The sequence below is a fragment of the Pollicipes pollicipes genome, unplaced genomic scaffold (genome assembly GCF_011947565.3).
Source record: "Pollicipes pollicipes isolate AB1234 unplaced genomic scaffold, Ppol_2.1 Scaffold_4002;HRSCAF=4701_pilon_pilon_pilon, whole genome shotgun sequence".
Lineage (NCBI taxonomy): Eukaryota > Metazoa > Arthropoda > Thecostraca > Pollicipedomorpha > Pollicipedidae > Pollicipes > Pollicipes pollicipes.
The window spans coordinates 5,327,264-5,346,365 of record NW_023596420.1 but is presented as its reverse complement, the minus strand read 5'-3'; the positions used below and the strand labels follow the sequence as shown (position 1 = coordinate 5,346,365).

At 53.9% G+C, this 19,102-nt stretch overlaps 3 protein-coding genes across 3 annotated transcripts in view; 1 reads left to right on the top strand and 2 right to left on the bottom strand.

Annotated features, from left to right (window-relative positions):
* The first annotated feature begins 45 nt into the window (after nucleotides 1-45).
* On the top strand, nucleotides 46-7,547 carry LOC119093425 (protein phosphatase 1 regulatory subunit 14C). The gene is made up of 5 exons (XM_037216379.1): nucleotides 46-135; nucleotides 2,175-2,270; nucleotides 3,651-3,806; nucleotides 5,283-5,414; nucleotides 6,409-7,547. The coding sequence occupies exons 2-5, from the start codon at nucleotides 2,184-2,186 to the stop codon at nucleotides 6,448-6,450; spliced, it is 417 nt and encodes a 138-aa protein (XP_037072274.1). The 5' UTR covers nucleotides 46-135; nucleotides 2,175-2,183; the 3' UTR covers nucleotides 6,451-7,547.
* Nucleotides 7,372-19,102, bottom strand: part of Polr2I (RNA polymerase II subunit RpII15) — a 55,276-nt gene continuing 43,545 nt past the window's right edge. The window contains exons 3-4 of the mRNA XM_037216380.1: nucleotides 15,607-15,733; nucleotides 7,372-7,918 (exon numbers count right to left, since the gene is read on the bottom strand). Of these exons, the coding sequence (XP_037072275.1) occupies nucleotides 7,856-7,918; nucleotides 15,607-15,733 (190 nt within the window). The 3' untranslated portion in view covers nucleotides 7,372-7,855. The remainder of the gene's footprint in view (nucleotides 7,919-15,606; nucleotides 15,734-19,102) is intronic.
* Nucleotides 16,466-17,670, bottom strand: LOC119093424 (uncharacterized). Its single transcript, XM_037216378.1, has one exon. It carries the CDS (start codon nucleotides 17,633-17,635, stop codon nucleotides 16,781-16,783), a length of 855 nt encoding a protein of 284 aa, XP_037072273.1. The 5' UTR covers nucleotides 17,636-17,670; the 3' UTR covers nucleotides 16,466-16,780.

Genomic DNA, 19,102 nt, shown 5'->3' with positions numbered 1-19,102 from the left:
CGCTCCGCTCGGGTCGCGTTCGTACGATGTGCCCAGTGCTGCCACCTGCGGCTACGCTGGAGGGTCGGCGTGGCGGTTGTGGGCCGGGCAGCGACGCCCCCGGATCTCAGGGTGCCGTGAGCTGCGAGGTGAAAGGTGAGCAAGTTCCGGCATGTGTTCTCACAACCCGGCGAGGCTTTTCTCCGGAATAAGATCAGTGGAGAGTCATCAACGGGCAGCCCTGGGTCACGCGACGCTCCAGCGTGCGCGCTTTGCCGACGAGCCACCGCGCTCGGTCCGTGCGATGCTCAGGAACGTGACAGGGATCGGGGTGGCAGAGATCATGCAACACATTGCAATGTCACCATCGCCGCGATCCGCTCCAGTCCCACGGTTCAGCAGCAGGATTACTGTCGTCGTTTGGTGACCGACGCTTTGCACTTTTTCTTTGCTTTGGGTCGCCAAGTACGTAACAGGCCGTCAGTGACGAGACCGAAACGGAATGTGCAGGATCAGTTGTTTTTATGAAGTACATGTAGCCTTGGGTTTGGCTCTGAGAAGGTCCCAGTTTCACCTTCGGTATCAGTTAAGGACATGCTCCCCATCTTCTTTTGTTTAAGCCACGTTACACCATCCCAGTTGCTCTTCTCTGGCAACACGGAAACTTCCCATTGGTTCCAGGTGGCCGTACGTCCCTTGAATTCAAAAGTAGCACGAAGTTGACCATCTCATGAAAATGCTTTTCCTCCAGCCCCAAATCGTCAGCGGTACCTCCAAAGTGGATTCTTGAGGCATGAATCCAGCGGGCTCAGCGTCTATCTACGGCTCGGTGTCTGCCTGGAAGCCATGAAGTGTGACTGACTGTGTTGAGCTCTTTTTCATTCTGTCTGGATTTTCCTTATCGTGTCAAGACGACGCCCCTGCAGCCAGAATCTCATCTTAGAGAATCAGGCGAGCTGCAGATGGCAAGGTCGGACAAAGGGGGTGGGTGGAATGACTGCCCTGCTTTTGGAAGCCGCAACTACGGAACAACAAGGAATGCGGTGGTCGGTGTGTTGCCATCCAAGATAAATTAGCCTTTATTCTTCCAATTTTCCGGACGTTTTGAGCAGGGTGCTTTCCCCCGCCGCTTCAGAGCTGTTCAGCAAAACTTCTGGATGACAGTTTGGATGACAGTTTTACCAGGATGGGGAGGAATTCCCCGTGGATGAGGCATTGGATGTCGAAAAAAACAGTATGACGCAATTCTCTTGGTCTCAGCGAATTGGTAGATCTCAACCGCGACGACCGCTGTTTTGTCTCAGGGTCATGAGAATTTAACCCCTGATTAATAGCCGGCTATGACCTTGGAGATGAAATTGAGTTAATCTACGGTTGGATCCTTAAGCTGCCTGCAGATGGTCATGCCATGTGCTTTCTCATCGCTGGTTCCGGTGCACGCCAGTTTACCGCGCATAATGTGCCATTGCAAAATCCCAGACCACCTCAGCGAGACGTTATAAGGACGAACGTAACGCAAAGCAGCTGCACTCGGTGAAACAACCCCGCCACACAGATTCACCAATGGCACAAAGGGTATATGTAGTAAGCTTTTTCGCCGCTTCATGTAGCGATGAAGTCTTACTACATACGTTTGGTGCGCTTTACTCGAATTCACGGATTTTTTTTTGGGGGGGGGGGGCACCTCGCACTTTTTTCGCACTCACACCTCGTCCAGTTTGTTCCGTTTGCCTTAAAATTTCCGATTTAGCCCGAATTTACAATTTCGTTTCAATTGCATGAGTAGACAACACAACCTTCTCGGCTTGATTGCAGGCAGGGAAGTGTCGATTACCGCAGATAATTTCAGAAATGTAAACACACATTTTGTCTATCCATCGTATTTCCCAGTGTAAGCTTGCGACGCAGATGCATGAAAGTGGCTGATCCTGAAAATTGCAGGCATTGCTCTCCTACGAAGCGTTCAGACATTACACGATAATTCACCAAATATTATTTTTGCTGCGTTTGTAGTGTTTTCAAAGTTAATGTCACCAGTATTTCCGAAAAACATCACGTATTCATTAACGTTATAAGAGCACTACAGGAAATTACACTGAAGGTATCGACATTGTGCCCCAGCATTACTTGGCTTGGGATCTCTTAGTAAAGCGACGCCTGCGCGCAAAAGTCCGATATTGTTTCCTTGGTTTCAGCCCTGTGTGATGGAGGTGGGCATTCCGGCTGGATACAGCCCAACAAGCAAAGGCACCGACAACATGCTAGAGAACAAGGCCATCAAATCACCCAAGGTCGGTATACCACCCACAGCCTCTACTGGCTTTGCGGTCGGGAACTGCGGCGCCCGCGAGAATGCTGGTGACGACCGCAGAACAGCAACAATAACATGTATTAGTCTATTGATGCGTGTCAGGTGCTCTGTCAGGTTATTGACGGGCGCGTTTGAAGACTCAAGGTCGACAGCCTTTTCCGAGGCAGTATGCAGATTATCAAATCCCTATTAGATATATCATAACCCGTCAATTCGATGGTAATTGGGCATTTCATAACGAGGAAGCATCACTTTCAACCGCGTGATTGTACCGAGTGCCTCTGTTTTTGCTCTTGAAAATATCGTGTCACCGGAAAGCAGCTTACGGTTGGTTGCATTTCATCAGCCACTAAGCGATCTGTACACCAAGCCTCAACAGACTGCTGCTGGCGGTCAACGGCTTGTGACAACACATTCAATATCGGGACCCCGTTTCGCGCTGTGCAATCTCAGATTACGGCAGTCAACAGTCTGCTCTACACGTATCGAAACTCTGCACAGATAATCGAAGTGGATGACCGTGCAGGACTTTGAGATCCTTGCGGACGTTCCCCTGTATCGCAGCAGTCCCACGGCTGCTGTTGCTTTGTACCGTGGCCCACCGGACTGGGAGCACACTCCACAGCGTCATATCCCGGCCGCGCCATTTCGTGAGTGGCAATGTACCCGACGCGGCGGCTTCCTGGCCACAGCAGCATGCTGACGCATGCCCACTGCGTGGTATCACATCGCTGTGAGACGCTGTGCCACATCGCCGTATGCGGTACAGTGCATCAAATCTGCTGCCAACACAGCGTCCGCCACCAGACGCTGTGACCATCCATCCGTTCATCCATCGGACCTGACCATCCGTCAGCCCCACTACCGCCGCTGCCTCCCACACCGGGGGCGGCCAGGGCGGGGCGGGGCTCATTGAGCTTAAGCTCCCGTCAGGGTCGAGCGCATTTGTTAAAATACCATTGATTGTGTTTATTTTTGATTATGGACACGAAGCAGCACATAATATGACGAGTGGATTGGCGCATAAGCAGAACGCTTAAATCTGAGCGTCTCATCAGTGTGGTGTGGTGCCTCAAAATATTTTAAATAATTGCATCGGTAGAGTACGCAGCCTAGACGGTTGTTTCCAGTCCCAGGACAAACTAACATTGATAGCCTTGTGATACGTTGGTTATGTATCTCTCAGCGTCTACGGCACCTGTGGTGTGTTCGCAGCTCGCAAACGCTGCAAGTAGGGCTGAAACTCGCTCCTAAAACACCCAAGGCCCCGTTGCAAATCCTGATAGTCCTACGTCGTCGCCGGTGCCGGTGCTTCCCTACTCCACACCGCCCCGCTTCGCTGACCTGAACTCGGCCGCAGGCGGTCAACTTCGAGCCGGCCCACGGCCGCATGGACAGCAGAAAGAAGTACCTGACGGCTAAGTACGGCAGTCACCAGATGGCGCTCATCAGGAAGCGGCTCAGCGTCGAGATGTGGGTCCTCGAGGAGATGGCCAAGCTGTACGGCCCGCAGACGGTACGGCAGCGGCGGAAGCAGGATTCTGCGCGACCTTTGGCTGAGGCTGACTTCGGACTGGTGTCCCAAAAGCGGCGACCCCAGAGTCCTTTCTTAAGCGCAGCGTTGCGGCTTTTCTCTGCGTTATACATAGAAATGATAGGGTCAGTGCCCACGACTTGACGCCATTCAAAATAGGGATGTTTTGCCGTAATCACAACCATCAAATGGCACTCAGCTGTCCACATGAACTAAGCAAAACGACTAATGAAAACAGTGCAACCTGTTCCAGTGGAGTGCAGCGATCGTTGCTGTGGGTTCTGAGATCTGAGTTATCTGATGTTTTGTGTGAAATTGTACGTTCGCGTTTTTTAAGTGTCTCATCCCTGGACAGATTTTAATATTGTCACCCCATCACTCACCTCATTGCACTGAATCGATTGGTGAAGGTTTCAAGGCGATCGGACGAGCCGTTTCGGGGAACGAGGTGTCTGCTTCATATGTCGGCGTTCTAGTTCCAGGCCATTGTACCTGCATTGGGATCAAACATGTGCCCGCAATGAATTCAAGTAAAATTCGCCGCGTGCAATTAGATAAGTCATGCGAAAAATTTTCAGCAGAGGTTTTTTGGTAACTGACGCAAAGTTTGTGTCTAAGGTTGTAGATCTTCCGGGTAGGCATGGCCGTTTCTAAATGAGCTGTTACTTGTAAATATGCGCTAGAGTACGAACACATTGATCTATGATAATTGACAATAACAAACGACCATGTGGTTTTAGACATGGTGTTATTCCCAGAGCTTGGACATCTAGACCCAGTGTCACTCGCTGTTTTTTGTGCGGAAAAAATGTGACCAACCAGATGGTGTCCGAATTTTTGCCGCGTACCTCTTGGACATTGAAGTTTGAAGTTGGACATGAAAGTTTTATTAAATGGGCTCTGAGTCAGCAAATCCAGCGTCACTAAATCCCCAACCAAGTGAACAATTGAGCCGCGGGGACCAACACATCGTTCTACAGTGGCGATTTGAGCGTTGTAATTTAGGCGCCGTGACTGTGATAATAACTTTCAGTACATGCGCTCTAAATCGTCGACGTTTCCACAGCACCGAACCTATGTTTTGTTTGTCGCCATCGCTCGCGAAGAACATCTTGCTCAAAGACGTGCCGCAAATATGCTTACAGATCGCCAATGCACTGAAAAACCAGCCCGCAAAGCTATTATGTAACTGGACGTTGGTCCTACCTGGGCTCCCAGCCGAGTATGGCGTAAGCCATTATTTTCCTGACGTGCATTCGTAACCTAGACTCATTTTTATAGGCCGTTTGAGATAAACTCAGGCCAAGTTGACACAGACATATTTACACGCCTGCAGACGCTACCGTCGTTATCTGATAACGCGCGCTAACCGCACTCTTTCCCACCCCCTCCCCGCGGACGCCAAGCGGGGTTGTCACCCGCGCTGGACAGAAACCCTAACCGGCAGCCTCTCCCCAGGGAGACCAGGCGGCGGCGCACCAGGAGCTGGACCTGGACGAGCTGCTGGACATCGACGGCACTGCCGAGCGACGCAGCTACCTGCGCCGTCTGCTGGCCGACGCCAGCGCCCCGCCGCGGCAGCAGCTCCACGTGAGCGCCGGCGGTTCCCAACAGGGGGCGCGGAGCCGGCCGCCCGGTCGCTAGAGGCGTGCCCCCCCCCCCCCCGCCCCTCGCCAGGCGGCGTCCCGGCCGGCCCTAATGACTTTGTGTCGCCCCGGCCGTCCGTCAGCTCTTGTTGAGCGGTCTCGCTGGTCCGCTATTGCCTCTGCACCCTCACACAAGCCCGTTTCCTGGACTTGGAAATATTGTTTTGCCGGTTTGTATACCCGTCTTCTGCGGGTGCGTTCGTTGAGATCGGAAGCGCCGCCCCGGTCTGGCACCGGATGAGCCTCCCTTCACGTCGGCTGTCAGTCCTTCAGTCCAGTCCAGTCAGCTCCGTCCGTCGGCATGCCTGTGTTTTCTACACGTCAGCTGTCAGTCCCTCAGTCCAGTCCAGTCAGTTCCGTCCGTCGGGATGCCTGTGTTTTCTACACGTCATCTGTCAGTCCTTTAGTTCAGTCCAGTCAGCTCCGTCCCGTCGGCATGCCTGTGTTTTCTACACGTCATCTGTCAGTCCTTCAGTCCAGTCCAGTCAGTTCGGTCCGTCGGGATGCCTGTGTTTTCGTGCGCGGGGTTTCCCTGTTCTTCTGCCTGTGCGTCGCGTTGATTGTTGTTCTGTCTGCATGTCGGTTCGTACCCGAGTGTAAAATTTATGCTTCCCACTGAAGTACGACGCGTAAACAGAGCCACGGGATGACAGATGATCCCCCATTAGCGGGGACTCCCCTTCTCACAGCCCAGCGTGGCTTCGCCCAGAGCTGCCGAGAAGAGCGCGTGTAAGCGGGGCACTCGTCCGCCGCGATCACTCCGCATTAGCTCTTATATCAGAAAGGCTGCACGAGACCTCAGCCCTATCTAATCGGCAATGTTGATCCGTCCGCGTGGCGTGCGGCTCCGGCCGGGTGACTGCCCCTTAAGCGGGCTTAGCGTCTTCTGCCGGGCAGCCGCCGGCCGCGGCCACCGCGCTGACGCCACGCTCCCGCAGGCTTTCATCGAGGAGCTGCTGGCGCAGGCCGACAAGCTGTGAGGCGGACGGGGGCGGCGCGGCGGTCGGGCTGCCCCTCGTGTGTCACCTGGACGCCGGGCGACCGGATGCGGTGTCGGGCGCCCCGGCTTCGCTCCGCCAGCGTCGCTCCGTCGGCAGGAGAGGCACGCGACGGCGCCCCCCCGGCAAATGACGCCACCTCGGCGGGGTCTGGTCTCCGCTCACCGGCGTGGCCAACGGCGGCTGCGCCCGGCCCGAGCGGGATGACGTCATGACACGAGACACGAGGAGAACGAGCAGGCGGTGTACAGTGGCGCGTTCGGAGGGTCGTGCGTGAATGTCGCCTGGACCGGGCGGCGTCCAGGTGACGTGGCGGTGACCACGGGCGAGGACTCAGCAGCCCCGCTGTTAAACTGACGTCACTCAGCGAGAAACTGATTGGACGTTTTCGGCGAATGGTCAGGGCGGCTTTCTGGGCTCATCGTCACCAGCCACAGTCAGTTGTTGGTGCTGCTGGAGCAACGGAAAACATCAGCGTTGCTCGTACTGGCCAAGCATGCCAAGTGCGCCAGTTCCGACTGACTGTCGGGCTGCCCGCGCTATGCACCGGCTCCCTATCAGGGCTCGATCCGCCGAGGCTCTGAGAGCCAGCCTGGTGAGGGAGACGGCACGACGCGCCAGCACCGGCACGGCTGACCAGCCCCAGCGCCGGCAACGCCGGCACCAGGCAGTTGGAGCCTCGGGGACGTTCCAGGTGCCGCCAGAGGACAGCTGGGCGAGCCCGGCTCAGCACGCCATCCTGTCCAGCTGCCGACCGTCACCGCTAGAGCAGCGGCTGGGTCCAGCCGGCCATGTGTCGCACTGCCCTGTCGTAGCTGTGGTGTGTCACAGGACCCGCAAAGCTGACACGCTCGCGGCGCGCCGTGTTCACGGAGGGAAGCATCCCGCAGTGGAACACAACGGTTAGTGACGTTAGTGTATTAGGCAGCGACCGGGTTCTAGTTGTTCTGTGCGGTCGTCCTTGCTGAGCGCTACCCAAGAGCCGCATCACGACCCGAGTACCATTTTCGTTCGAGCGGCGATGTCTCGGCAGCCGCGAGCGTTTACCATCTGACGTACCAATACATGTACGGAACGCGTGTTGTCTGTGGGCGAGCCGTGTCCGGTTAATGCGTTAGGGAACTAATCCTGCGCTCCCGGCACGCCAATCTCGCCGCATCCGCCGTTGCGTGCCCGCGCTCTCGCATGATCGGCTCGCCGTGCACCGCTGGACATACCGCCGCAGTAAACCCCGTCCGTCCGGCGCGGCCTATATTCGGCGGTGAGGGACACATGTGAGCGGTGAAGATGACGCATGAGAGGCGGCGGCGGCGGCGGCGGCTGCGGCACTGACGCCCGCCGCCGCGACCGGGCCGCAGCCGGCGGCGGCGCAGACAGCGCGGTCGGCTCACTCCGACCACCGGTGCTTGCAGTCCGGGTTTGTACACACGTAGTACAGCCGCATCTCCTCCTGCAACCAGAGCAGTGAAGGGTGTCAGTAGCTGGGCTGGACAGCCCGCCCGAAGCTTTTGGTCGCTGATGTCGGATCAGATGGCGCGGCTCAAACGGTCATTTCAAGTCACTAGCATTTCATGACCGCAGGCTGAGCTGACCGACCCGTGGTGATGGTACCACCACGAGCGAGGACAGCTCAGAAGCCTGTCCTTGTCGCCGACGGTCCCCATGGAGGGACCACGGTCACCGTGGGCGGAAGCTATCAATGAGACTGCTAATTTCAGCAAGGCAAGCTCGTACGTTATGGCTACGCCAGTGGCACAATATCTCGAGGGACACCGAAATGGGGTCTCAAATAAGACAAAATCTATAACTGACATACAGAGCAGCTAAAACGCGAGATTTGTCAGTGATGTTTTCTTGTTTTGTGCTGTTCACACGCTTCTGCCAAAGAGCTTAGGTGGTAAACGGACCGTCGTAAAAGGCCGTACTGTGCCGGTACAATGCGGGTCGATGGTGTGACTCAGCGAATCAATACTGATAGGTGAACCCCACATCCGGGAGACATGCCCGTCCCTGGTGGGAGATCTTCAACTTTTCAGTACTTATCCGACGCTCAGTATCATCCATCTCCAGCGTGACTGCCATACGGACCTTCGCTGCCGGACTACGAAGATAACACAGACATGGAGCTCCCGGATGAACCATCAAACCTCCATGGTCAAACCACTAGGTTTGCCAGCTGCTTTGTAAAGATGCGCACACGCTTGGTACGGCATGCTCGGCTAGGTGCGTCACGGGTAACATGTTGTGCTGGTGGGCTTGGCCCGAGGCGCGGTTGCCCAATCCGAGCAGGAGTGACCAGCGGGACGCTTATGACACCCGGCAAAATACGACTAAGAATCAACGCCATCCAGCTGCCACTACCTGCCGCTCGGGGATGGCTTTGGACAGTGTCCCACTTAAAGCGCTGAAACATCTTGAGAATGGACGCGTGCCAACTTTTTCATAACACGAGCGCTTGCAATATAGGGAGGAAGTACAATGCGGTTATTCTTGGACAGCTGGTGAATTGTGTACCTCACCGAGTAAGTCTTGCGGATAATACCAGACAACACCTCCCTTTGGGATTTCTATGTCCTCCGTTATTTCGGAGAAAAATCGTAGAAAAGCTCACGCTAGTGGAACGGTTTCATTCACAACACGAGGTAGTGCTAAACAGATGCTTGTCGAGTGTAAATGTTCATCGTAGTTACTACGTTGTCGCAAAGGAGACCTCCGAGACTCACGAACATATTTTAGAAGTGGAAACTTCACACCGAGCGGAGTATGTAATGCTTTGTCAAAAACCGTTTCTCAACGGCTCTTTATACCTATCTCAACCGCTTACGATGCTTCTGTGAATGCCTTAAAAATACTTGTTATGCGCACGCTACACGCGATTCTCCATGTCAGAAACGCTCCTACCGTCTTCATCTGGGTCGTGAGATGCCAGCTCAGTTATATGAAAACAATTAATATCCCTCAATTCGTGCGAGCGAGTTCGAGCTCATGCGAATTTATGCGCCTTTGAAATGAGACATGACACAAAACAGTGCTAAAATTGGACAATGTTAGCACTACTCGATGCCTGACAGATACCAAACGGTATCAGGAAGAAAAAGTTGTGTCTTTTCAGAAGTGTAAGCTTTATTGGGGGAAGCTGATCTGGCTTTTGGTCCAACCAGATGCGGTATTACTAATTTGGGATTGCATCGTTTTGCGCAACTGTTACTTTTCACACGTCATGCCTTGATGCCTAGCAACTTGATGGCATCGATATTTTGGGGGTGCATACAACTTTCTGGGATAGGATATATAATACGCTCCCTTGTGAAGCTTATCTTACTTTCAATCTGACCAATAATACGAATGCCCCCGCAGCCAACATACGCTATTCGTTAGATGACTAACTCAAATTAATTAACACACTAATTAAATTGATGACACTTCGACTATTGTAATTTGAATTCAATTATATCTTGAACTGATTACGTCGTCGACGAATCTGCTACGCCTTTGAACATCTGAAGTCTGAGCATCCCCGGATATATTTATAATAATTGCAGGGCGGAAGTCTGGGCAAAATGTTATGTTGGGCTCCGAGATGTACCGCCCCACGTGTTGCCCAAACATCACCTGAGATATCGCCCATGCCAGTCGCACTGACCTTGGTGCCGGGGCTCAGAAATACTGGATTGATCCGACGAATAGTGGCTCGACGGCCGGCGCGGCCGACACTCGACGGGTCCATTACAACAGGTCTTTTGGCCGCGAAAGGCGAGACAGCATGCCTGCCCGTATCATCCCCCTGTGACGGTGCCAGGAGCGGCCGCACCTGGTCACAGCCGGCGAAAAAAACCTACACCACTCCACACGGGGATCAGAGGAGGCATTACTTAGTCGAAAGACATCCTGGAAGACTTATGAAATAGATCCCAAAGTGGGCTTTATTGGGCTCGGTCAGTAGCGCTGTCTGGCAGTTCGTCATCCCATCTTCCGTTGATCATTTCTGATTCGGCTCTGTTATGCAATACGTGTTATTGTGCAGACATGACCGCTGCCGCTGAGTGTCACACCTGACACCGCACCCGTGCTGGTGACCAGCCTGTCAGTACGTTACACCTGATAACGCACCCGTGCTGGTGACCAGTCTGTCAGTACGTCACACCTGACACCGCACCAGCGCCGGTGACCAGTCTGTCAGTACGTCACACCTGACACCGCACCCGTGCTGGTGACCAGTCTGGCAGTACGTCACACCTGACACCGCACCAGTACTGGTGACCAGTCTGTCAGTACGTCACACCTGACGCCACACCCACGCTGGTGACCAGTCTGTCAGTACGTCACACCTGACACCGCACCAGCGCCGGTGACCAGTCTGTCAGTACGTCACACCTGACGCCACACCCACGCTGGTGACCAGCCTGTCAGTACGTCACACCTGACGCCACACCCACGCTGGTGACCAGTCTGTCAGTACGTCACACCTGACACCGCACCAGCGCCGGTGACCAGTCTGTAAATGCGTCACACCTGACGCCACACCCACGCTGGTGACCAGCCTGTAAATGCGTCACACCTGACATCTCACGTGGCGGGCACTGTCCTGTCCCCGCGGTCTTATCTTCGGCCAAGCCCGATCACATGTTGGTGGCGTGTCATCTGTCGCGCCGCAGTCGAGGTCAGGCTTACCGAGGGCATGCACTTTTTAACTCGGGTCTTGCAAAACCACACATGAGTGAGGAAGAAGTAGACGCAGTATTTAAAAAAAACATGCTCACGAGCGGATGTTATGATTTCATCTTCCGGGTCATCTCAAGCTTCAGGGCAAGTCCAGTATAACACCCACAAGACTGGCTTCCGGCTAGCCACAGAACAATCAGCTCTCCGCATGGGGGGGTGGGGGCGGCGAGCCGACCCGACTAGCCGGCCGTGAGCATGACCGGCGGCTGTTGATCACATTCATGGTGAAGCATTCGAAGCATAGTTTATAGCTTTGGTATGCACAAATCCATCCTGAAGACCAATCAATCACGACTACAGATTCCTTCATGCGACACTTAAATTACCGAGTTTAAGCTTTTTTTAATGACGCACAAATGAATCGAGGTTACATCATACTTACCTACTCACCTACTCATTCACTACTACTTGCTCATACTACTTACGTCGAGCACTCTTTGATAAGCTCTCGGATGGGGACGGTGAAATTGACCCACCGAAGGTGTTTTCAGACTGGCTTCCGAACGGCGCAGCAAAGCCCCGTAAAATTTTGCATAGCTGTAGACAATGGAATAGTAGATCGCGTGGTAACCAAAAATTGGATGCACCTTGTAAGGTCGCTGACCTACGGCAGGTCAAAGTCCGGCCATGGGTTCAGTTAAGTCAATTTCAAGGGAATCGTTCAATCTGATGGAACAACGGAGTGTTAGATGAAGCCATACGTGTCTAAGATTCTTATACGTTAGAATAGGTCACACCTAAAATTGCGCAGGTCAACATTTTGCTTTTAGGAGCATACTGCCTTCCTTAATCTTTGTCGTGTACTCAAATGCAAAACCCAAGGCAGTCTTCCATGATTTTGGTCACCATAACCTTCGAAAGGTCAAGCAAGGTCAATGACCTTGAATGAGCATATGACCTTTTGCTTAGAGCAGGCATCTGGGTTCTGGGGGCACTTTGGAGACCAACTTGGAGTATGACCTTGTTTGACCTTATTTGACTCGAAGATCATGACCTGGGAGGCTTAAACTTTGACCTAAGTGAGTTCACATACAGGCCAAAACACACAGCAAATTGTATGCCTCTAGCCCTCTTTGTTCCTGAGATCTCAGGATGGTCAAATTCAGCTCCCAAGCGAGGGGTATCCAACCGGCCACCCGAGCGTGTGTTAAGAATATGTCAGAGTATTTGGACCGTAAATTCCAAATCCCAATTGTAAATAACGCCAAATTAAGAAACATGACTTTAAATTTGGCCAAAACCGTCCACCTATTGCAGGATCTGGTACGACATTAATAAATTTCCCGAAGTCCACCAGACGTTGGGAAATTTACGGCGGTTGTAGGATATCGACTTTATTCTTGTAATCTTTGTTGGAGCTAAATTTTAACTGATTTAAGTTCCTGAAGCATGTTTCACTCCACACGAAAACTAGTTCTATTATTATCATCGCCAAGTTGAAACAAGGCCTAGTTTCGTAAAAATAAACCACGGACCTACGCGCTTGTTAATTGCGCTGCATGTACATACCAGCCGGATTCCACCCGATTTTACTTGGTCTTTCAATTTTTAAAACATTTATAAATAGCACATGCCGGTTAGGCTAAGTTCTATTTAGTCTTTCAGTTCATGCAACGCAAATCAGAATGCGTTTTCATATTTTCGCCCCGCGGGACTAGGCACTGGCACAAAACTGCCAAACCGCCAGTGCCAGGCCAGCTAGCCGCCGACCCAAGAACTGGCTGGCCGAAACCGACACTGGGGCCCGGGAGAGACCCACCAATTGGCCGTGTGCTTCACCACTCGAGGACGCCATACGCTGGGACCCGGGAGAGACCCACCAATCGGCCATGTGCTTCGCCATTCGAGGACGCCATGCGCTGGGGCCCGGGAGAGACCCACCAATCGGCCGTGTGCTTCGCCATTCGAGGACGCCATGCGCTGGGGCCCGGGAGAGACCCACCAATCGGCCGTGTGCTTCGCCATTCGAGGACGCCATACGCTGGGACCCGGGAGAGACCCACCAATCGGCCGTGTGCTTCGCCATTCGAGGACGCCATGCGCTGGGGCCCGGGAGAGACCCACCAGTCGGCCGTGTGCTTCGCCATTCGAGGACGCCATGCGCTGGGGCCCGGGAGAGACCCACCAGTCGGCCGTGTGCTTCGCCATTCGAGGACGCCATGCGCTGGGGCCCGGGAGAGACCCACCAGTCGGCCGTGTGCTTCGCCATTCGAGGACGCCATGCGCTGGGGCCCGGGAGAGACCCACCAATCGGCCGTGTGCTTCATCATTCGAGGACACCATACGCTAGTGACCGGCGCTAATCTGACGCGTTAATGCTTGAAGATGGCTGCCAGAGTAAGTCAATTACCGATCATCGAGTTATTGATCCTTGTAGACATGAAAATGTATCAAAGCGTTTGCGATACATGATCCAATATGCATGGTTTTGTCATATTCAGTGCCACGCCGTTTTAATAGCAATATGTCCTCGAATGTGCCTGGCTGACATTTCATACACGAGCATGACTGGACAAACCTGAACTATTTCTACCGCTGAGCACGACGGAAACATAGTGTGAATCAGATGAAAACATCGACACTGCCGCTTTTGACCTGATCCGACAGGTGGCTCAAACGATATACTCGAAAATGGCCTGTGCAAAGGTTGCACAACACAGCCTGGGGCTGCCAACAGAAGTCCGATTTAATGATCTAGCTTGTGAGGCATGGAATCGAAAGTAACACAGGTAACATGAATTAAACCTGGGATCATGCATCACTACGTTTCAAAAGTTCCCTTTTGTCCCAAGAACCTCATTAATATCGCATCGTAAACGCATGAAAGCATGCGACGTAAAAGTACAACAGAAACCGCATCGGTGCAAACCATTTACACGTTTTTATTTGAAATCTGACCTCGCAGGGTAAGACGTCACGTCAATGTTATAACAAAACTCATTTTCATCGAAATCACACAAATTACACACGATTTGCCAGAAATCAAAAGCATCCGTGGCCGAAAGCGCTGCTTTATGTTCTTTTCCAAATATAATGGTCTAGCTTCCAATGCCAATGAATACGCAGCGAATACCCGTTGTCATCAACCGCGTAGACAATTTTGACGCGTCGTCACAATATGTCCAGCTTCGAGCTTAGTGTTAATGACTCGGCAGTCCAGAAATAGTCTCAGAAATAGTCAGTCTTCATTTTCAGAAAGTATCACGCAGCGTAGGAACAGGCGTCTGGTCTTGTCATGCTCATATTGGCAAGCATGTACGCAACTTTGCGTAGTTGAAACAAGTGGAACCTGGCGAGAGCACGCATCAGAGATGGGCAACCATTAGAGAGTCGGTGTTGGTGACCGTCGTATTCAGCAGGGCCACCAACCCTTTTGCGTCATTAATCGGTAGCGTTGAGGGGTTGACAGGAAATAATGTCCCTAAATTTTGTAAAGGACGCGGCCACAATCCTTTGTACAAAAAATTAACCCGCCGGGACGACCAGGCGGTTCGACAGCGCGGCTCCTGATCGGAATGTCAAGGATTCTGCGAAGCTGTGCCGGCCCTCCACCGGCTTAGAGGCGCCATTCTTGAGCCCAATCATGCACGTGTTTAAAAGTCACGGAAGGTTCCATCAAGCAGCATGGGGAAGGATGGGGGGGGGGGGGGATCTAACAACACTCGAATGTCGGGTGCACGGTGGCTCGAGCTAAAATGACGTCAGAGGACTGGCACCGCGTGGATGGATCACGGATCCCGCCGGTGGGAGTCGACGATCGGAGTAAACTCTGCCACAAAGGAAATCTTAGCACCACCACCACTTGTTCCTGCCAACCTGAGCAGTCCGAGACGGACTCACGGGCTGATGACTCCAGGCACGGATAATACTGAGCGCAGATAAATGACACTAATGAACAAAACGGCCTGTGAGTGCGCAGAATATTAACAACGGAGCGCACTGTTACCTTCGGTAACGTGCTGTACTTTCTTTAATTAGGCCGAAGTCGCAGGAAGCTACGCCAAAATTTGTGCTCCAGTCAGCGTACGCACACTGAATTTGAACACAAATAGCCACTGCCAAAAGTGCTTGATGGTGATTAAGCCAACGAACTTTGTCAGGTGCGTGCAGCCGCACGGAACAGGATACGGATCATGTAAACCTGAATGCGATAATTCTCGCCACAGAAATTGTTCAATCTCACTGCTGAAATGCCTTCACCGCTTATGAAACCGGTCATGCAAACCCGTACACCAACCTTCAAGCTTCTAAAACCCTCCCTGCCGGCGTGTGTCGGACGAGGTGTCAGACGAGGTGTCAGATGAGGTGTCAGACGGGGTGTCAATACAGGCGTCAGTGTTGACAGCACGGGCGTCACCACAGCACACATCTGAGACCGTGAAGCGCCCTGGGCACGGCGCGCGCGCGGAAGCCTACCTCCGCACGCCGGGACTGCGCCTGAAAGAAGACGGCCTCCCGGTGCTCACACACGGGACAGGCGTGGTCCTCCGTCCGGGGCAGGGTCGGGTCAGAGATGACGTCCGCCACGATCTGGGTCAGCTCGCTGCCAAACAGAGGTCAAGGTCAATCGAGGTCGTGACGGGAGTGACGACTATCACAATTTGAGTCAGTGCGCTGCCAGAGGTCAAGGTCGACCGAGGTCGTGTTGGAGGTGACGAACCTGTCACGATGTGGGTCGAATCGCTGCCAAACATGGGTCAGGCTCAGCTGTGGTCAGGTCAAGGAGCGCTGGACGGCTGACAACTAAGGTGGCACACTACTTAGGTTCGTGTCACAGAATTGGCGTTCGATTGCTCGACTCACCAAGGGAGGTCGTCTCACTAGTGACCTTGAGAGGGTCACACTGGCACGGGCGGCGGCGGCGGCCGCATTGTGGCATTGCATGACACGCCAGAATCTCTCGGCCTAAACTGCCCGTTAGACTGACATATATCTCCAGCGGAGGTGGAGTTGCGACCTTCGTAACAAGCCGTGCTTAGTACGGCTGCGATCTCAAAGTGAGCTGCGTGCAGCTTTCGGTCACGGTAGAAAAACGTATAGGACCACCGCCGCACGGAGCAGACCACTGTGGCGGGGTCAGGCTCAGCAGATAGGTCGGAGTGACCTAAGCACGGTCTGGGTTAGCTCACAGTCAGAGATGAAAGCCCTTGTAGGTCAGCTTGAGGATGACCAGCCCACAGCCTGTTTAAGCATAAAGTCGCTCCTCACAGGGCAGTGCCAGATTACGGCAACAGGGTATATGCTTTGGCGAAGTATTGCATACGATGCGCTGGATCAGACCGTACCGATGCATTTGCAAGACATGTGACATTATTTTTATCGCGCCTGCCTCCCTTTGTGCTTTAGGTCAGCGCGAGTTCTGACGAAATAGCTAATTCCGTGAAAACGAGGTATGCATCACTCAATCATGTATTTCGTTGGCACACGTCCACATGGCGCATACAAGAAGGTCATGGAGATACTCGCGCCGGCAATGCAATGACCTAGCGGTGAACATCAACAGTGAACATCACGGCCTTCCTATGCGAGACCATCTGACTGACGGCACTGACAAGGCAAGGTGGGCAGTAATCAGCAGGTGGATGGGCGATCACAGAAGCAGTACTGGTACGCCGTCAGACAGACTCTCCTCTACAGAGAGCAGCGATGGCAGCTCCGACTCTGCAGCGAGCTCGGCAGCCACGACTTCCACCTGCTCCTCGACATCCTCTGGCAGGGCGTCAAAGACGGGCAATTCAGGGATCTCGGGCAGCGCATCGAGGGCCGGCACCTCCACAGCGTCGGCCACCACTTCTTCGGGCTGGGCATCGGCGCCAACATCTTGCACGACCTCGACCGGTACCTCCACGGCCACCTCTTCGGGCTGGGAGTCGAAGATCTGCTCATCCACCGTCGGCAAGACGAACACCTCCTGCTCCTCCTCCTGCTGGGGCTCATCGGCGCTCACCACCGTCAGCAGCTCCTCCTCCACCACCGACTCCGGCGCGGCGACGACCTCCTGGCGGACAGGCGCCAGCGGGGCGGTGCGGACGGTCGACAGCAGCGCCGGCGCCGGCGCGGCCGGCAGGTTCTTCAGCAGCGTCGACACGTACTCGGGCACGGCCGGAATGCTGTCGCCCTCGGCGCGGAAGCCCGACTCGTCGGCCACCCAGGAGATCGCGATGTTGTTACCCTCGGGCGACACGTACGAGTATGAGCCGCGCATCACGATGCCAGCCGAGTTGCCGATCTGGCGCTGCTCGCCGGCCGCGTCCACGACTGTGCCGTCAGTCGACTCGAAGCCGTACTGGAACGAGCCGTCCTCGCTCATGTCGAAATCCGAGCGCAAGATGCCGACGTCGTTCAAGCCCGAGCGGAGGGCCGGCGGCTCGCCGGAGCCCTCGAACTGCCCCTGCGGGAAGGCGGCGGCGCAGGCCAGCAGGCACGCGGCGACGAACAGCTGCATGTTGAGAGTGGTTGTGGCGGACGGGGCGCTGGACCAGGAGCGACTGATGCCCCCCGTCCGGCGCCCGCCGCTTATATAGCGGGCCCCGGCCGGCCGCGCCGCCGGCACGAAGACGCCGCCGCGCGGCATTTTTGTCGTGCGGCGCGCCGTGGCGTAACCGTTCGCTTTCCGGCGACCGCCGCGGGCCGATCGTCCCTGATTGCCCGCGGCACACGGCGCCTGTGCTAGACGCTCGCGGCAGTCCTGTGTGAGCGTTTGTCGCCAACGCACGCCCAGAAGAATGGCTGTCGTTAGGGCCCGGTGACGCCTGACCGAGATGGTGACCTTCAGCGCGCTAACGGGAAACTGATGCGGCGCGGAATGACCGGCAGTTCGACCGGCCGACGGGGTCGGAGGGATGGGGAGGACAGGCACCCTGACATTGAGACGGTCACCGCCGCCGCCCCTTCTGGGAGCCGATCTCCTGGTGCAGTGGTGATAACGTTCGCACGAGTTTCCACGACCCTCACCGGTAGTCAGACAGGCCGCGTGCGATGAGCTCCCCCTCCCCCCTCTGCCCAGCGATTCGCGCTGCGTGAAACCCATGGAGCTAGAATCGCTTTTGAACTAGGGTGGGAGTGAAAAATTCCATCGCAAAAAGACCGTGCAGGAGTGAAAAAATTAATCCACAAAAAATGGAACTTATGAGCTCGTGACTGATGCTTCAGCAAACGAAGACATATTTCAAGTTGACATGGACGTAATATCAGGAACCTGACAAAACTATTTCGTTTTTTGATATTTTAGGCCATTAAAGTGAGTGAAAAAGAATACATTAACACGCGCCCACGCGCCCATTAACGCGAATGGTTTCTGAACGGCGCGGCGTAACCGCGCCAAATTTTGCATAGCTGTAGAAATTTCACAGCGGATCGTTTGACATACAAATTTTAGATGCACCTTGTAAGGTCGCTAACCTATGACAGGTCAAAGTCAGCCCATGGTTTCAGCGAAGGCAATTTCTAGGGAATTGTTCAATCTGATACAACAACGGAGTGTTTGACGAAGACACACATCTCTGAGATGCTTTCTTAGGCACCACAAATATTGAATTAGCAAATTATGTTGACCTAAGGTCAGGTATGATGGTCAGACCCAGGTCAAAACCAACCTGATTTATTACTCTAGGGTTCCTGTATGGGATAGTACCTGGTGCTCATTTCGAATTTATTGACAGCAGGAACCGCATTATACATCTTCAATTGACTTCTTAGAGGTCAGAACAGGTCACTGACCTATGATGACCTGGGTTTAGTTTTAGGAACATACTGCCTAGCGTTATCTTTGTCGTTTATTCAAATGCAAAACGCGAAGCAGTCTTGTATCGTTTTGGTCACCATAACCTTCAAGGAGTCAAACAAGGTCAATGAGCTCGAATGGGCTTGTGACCTCTTGCTTAGAGACAGTTGCCTAGATTCTGGGGTCGCT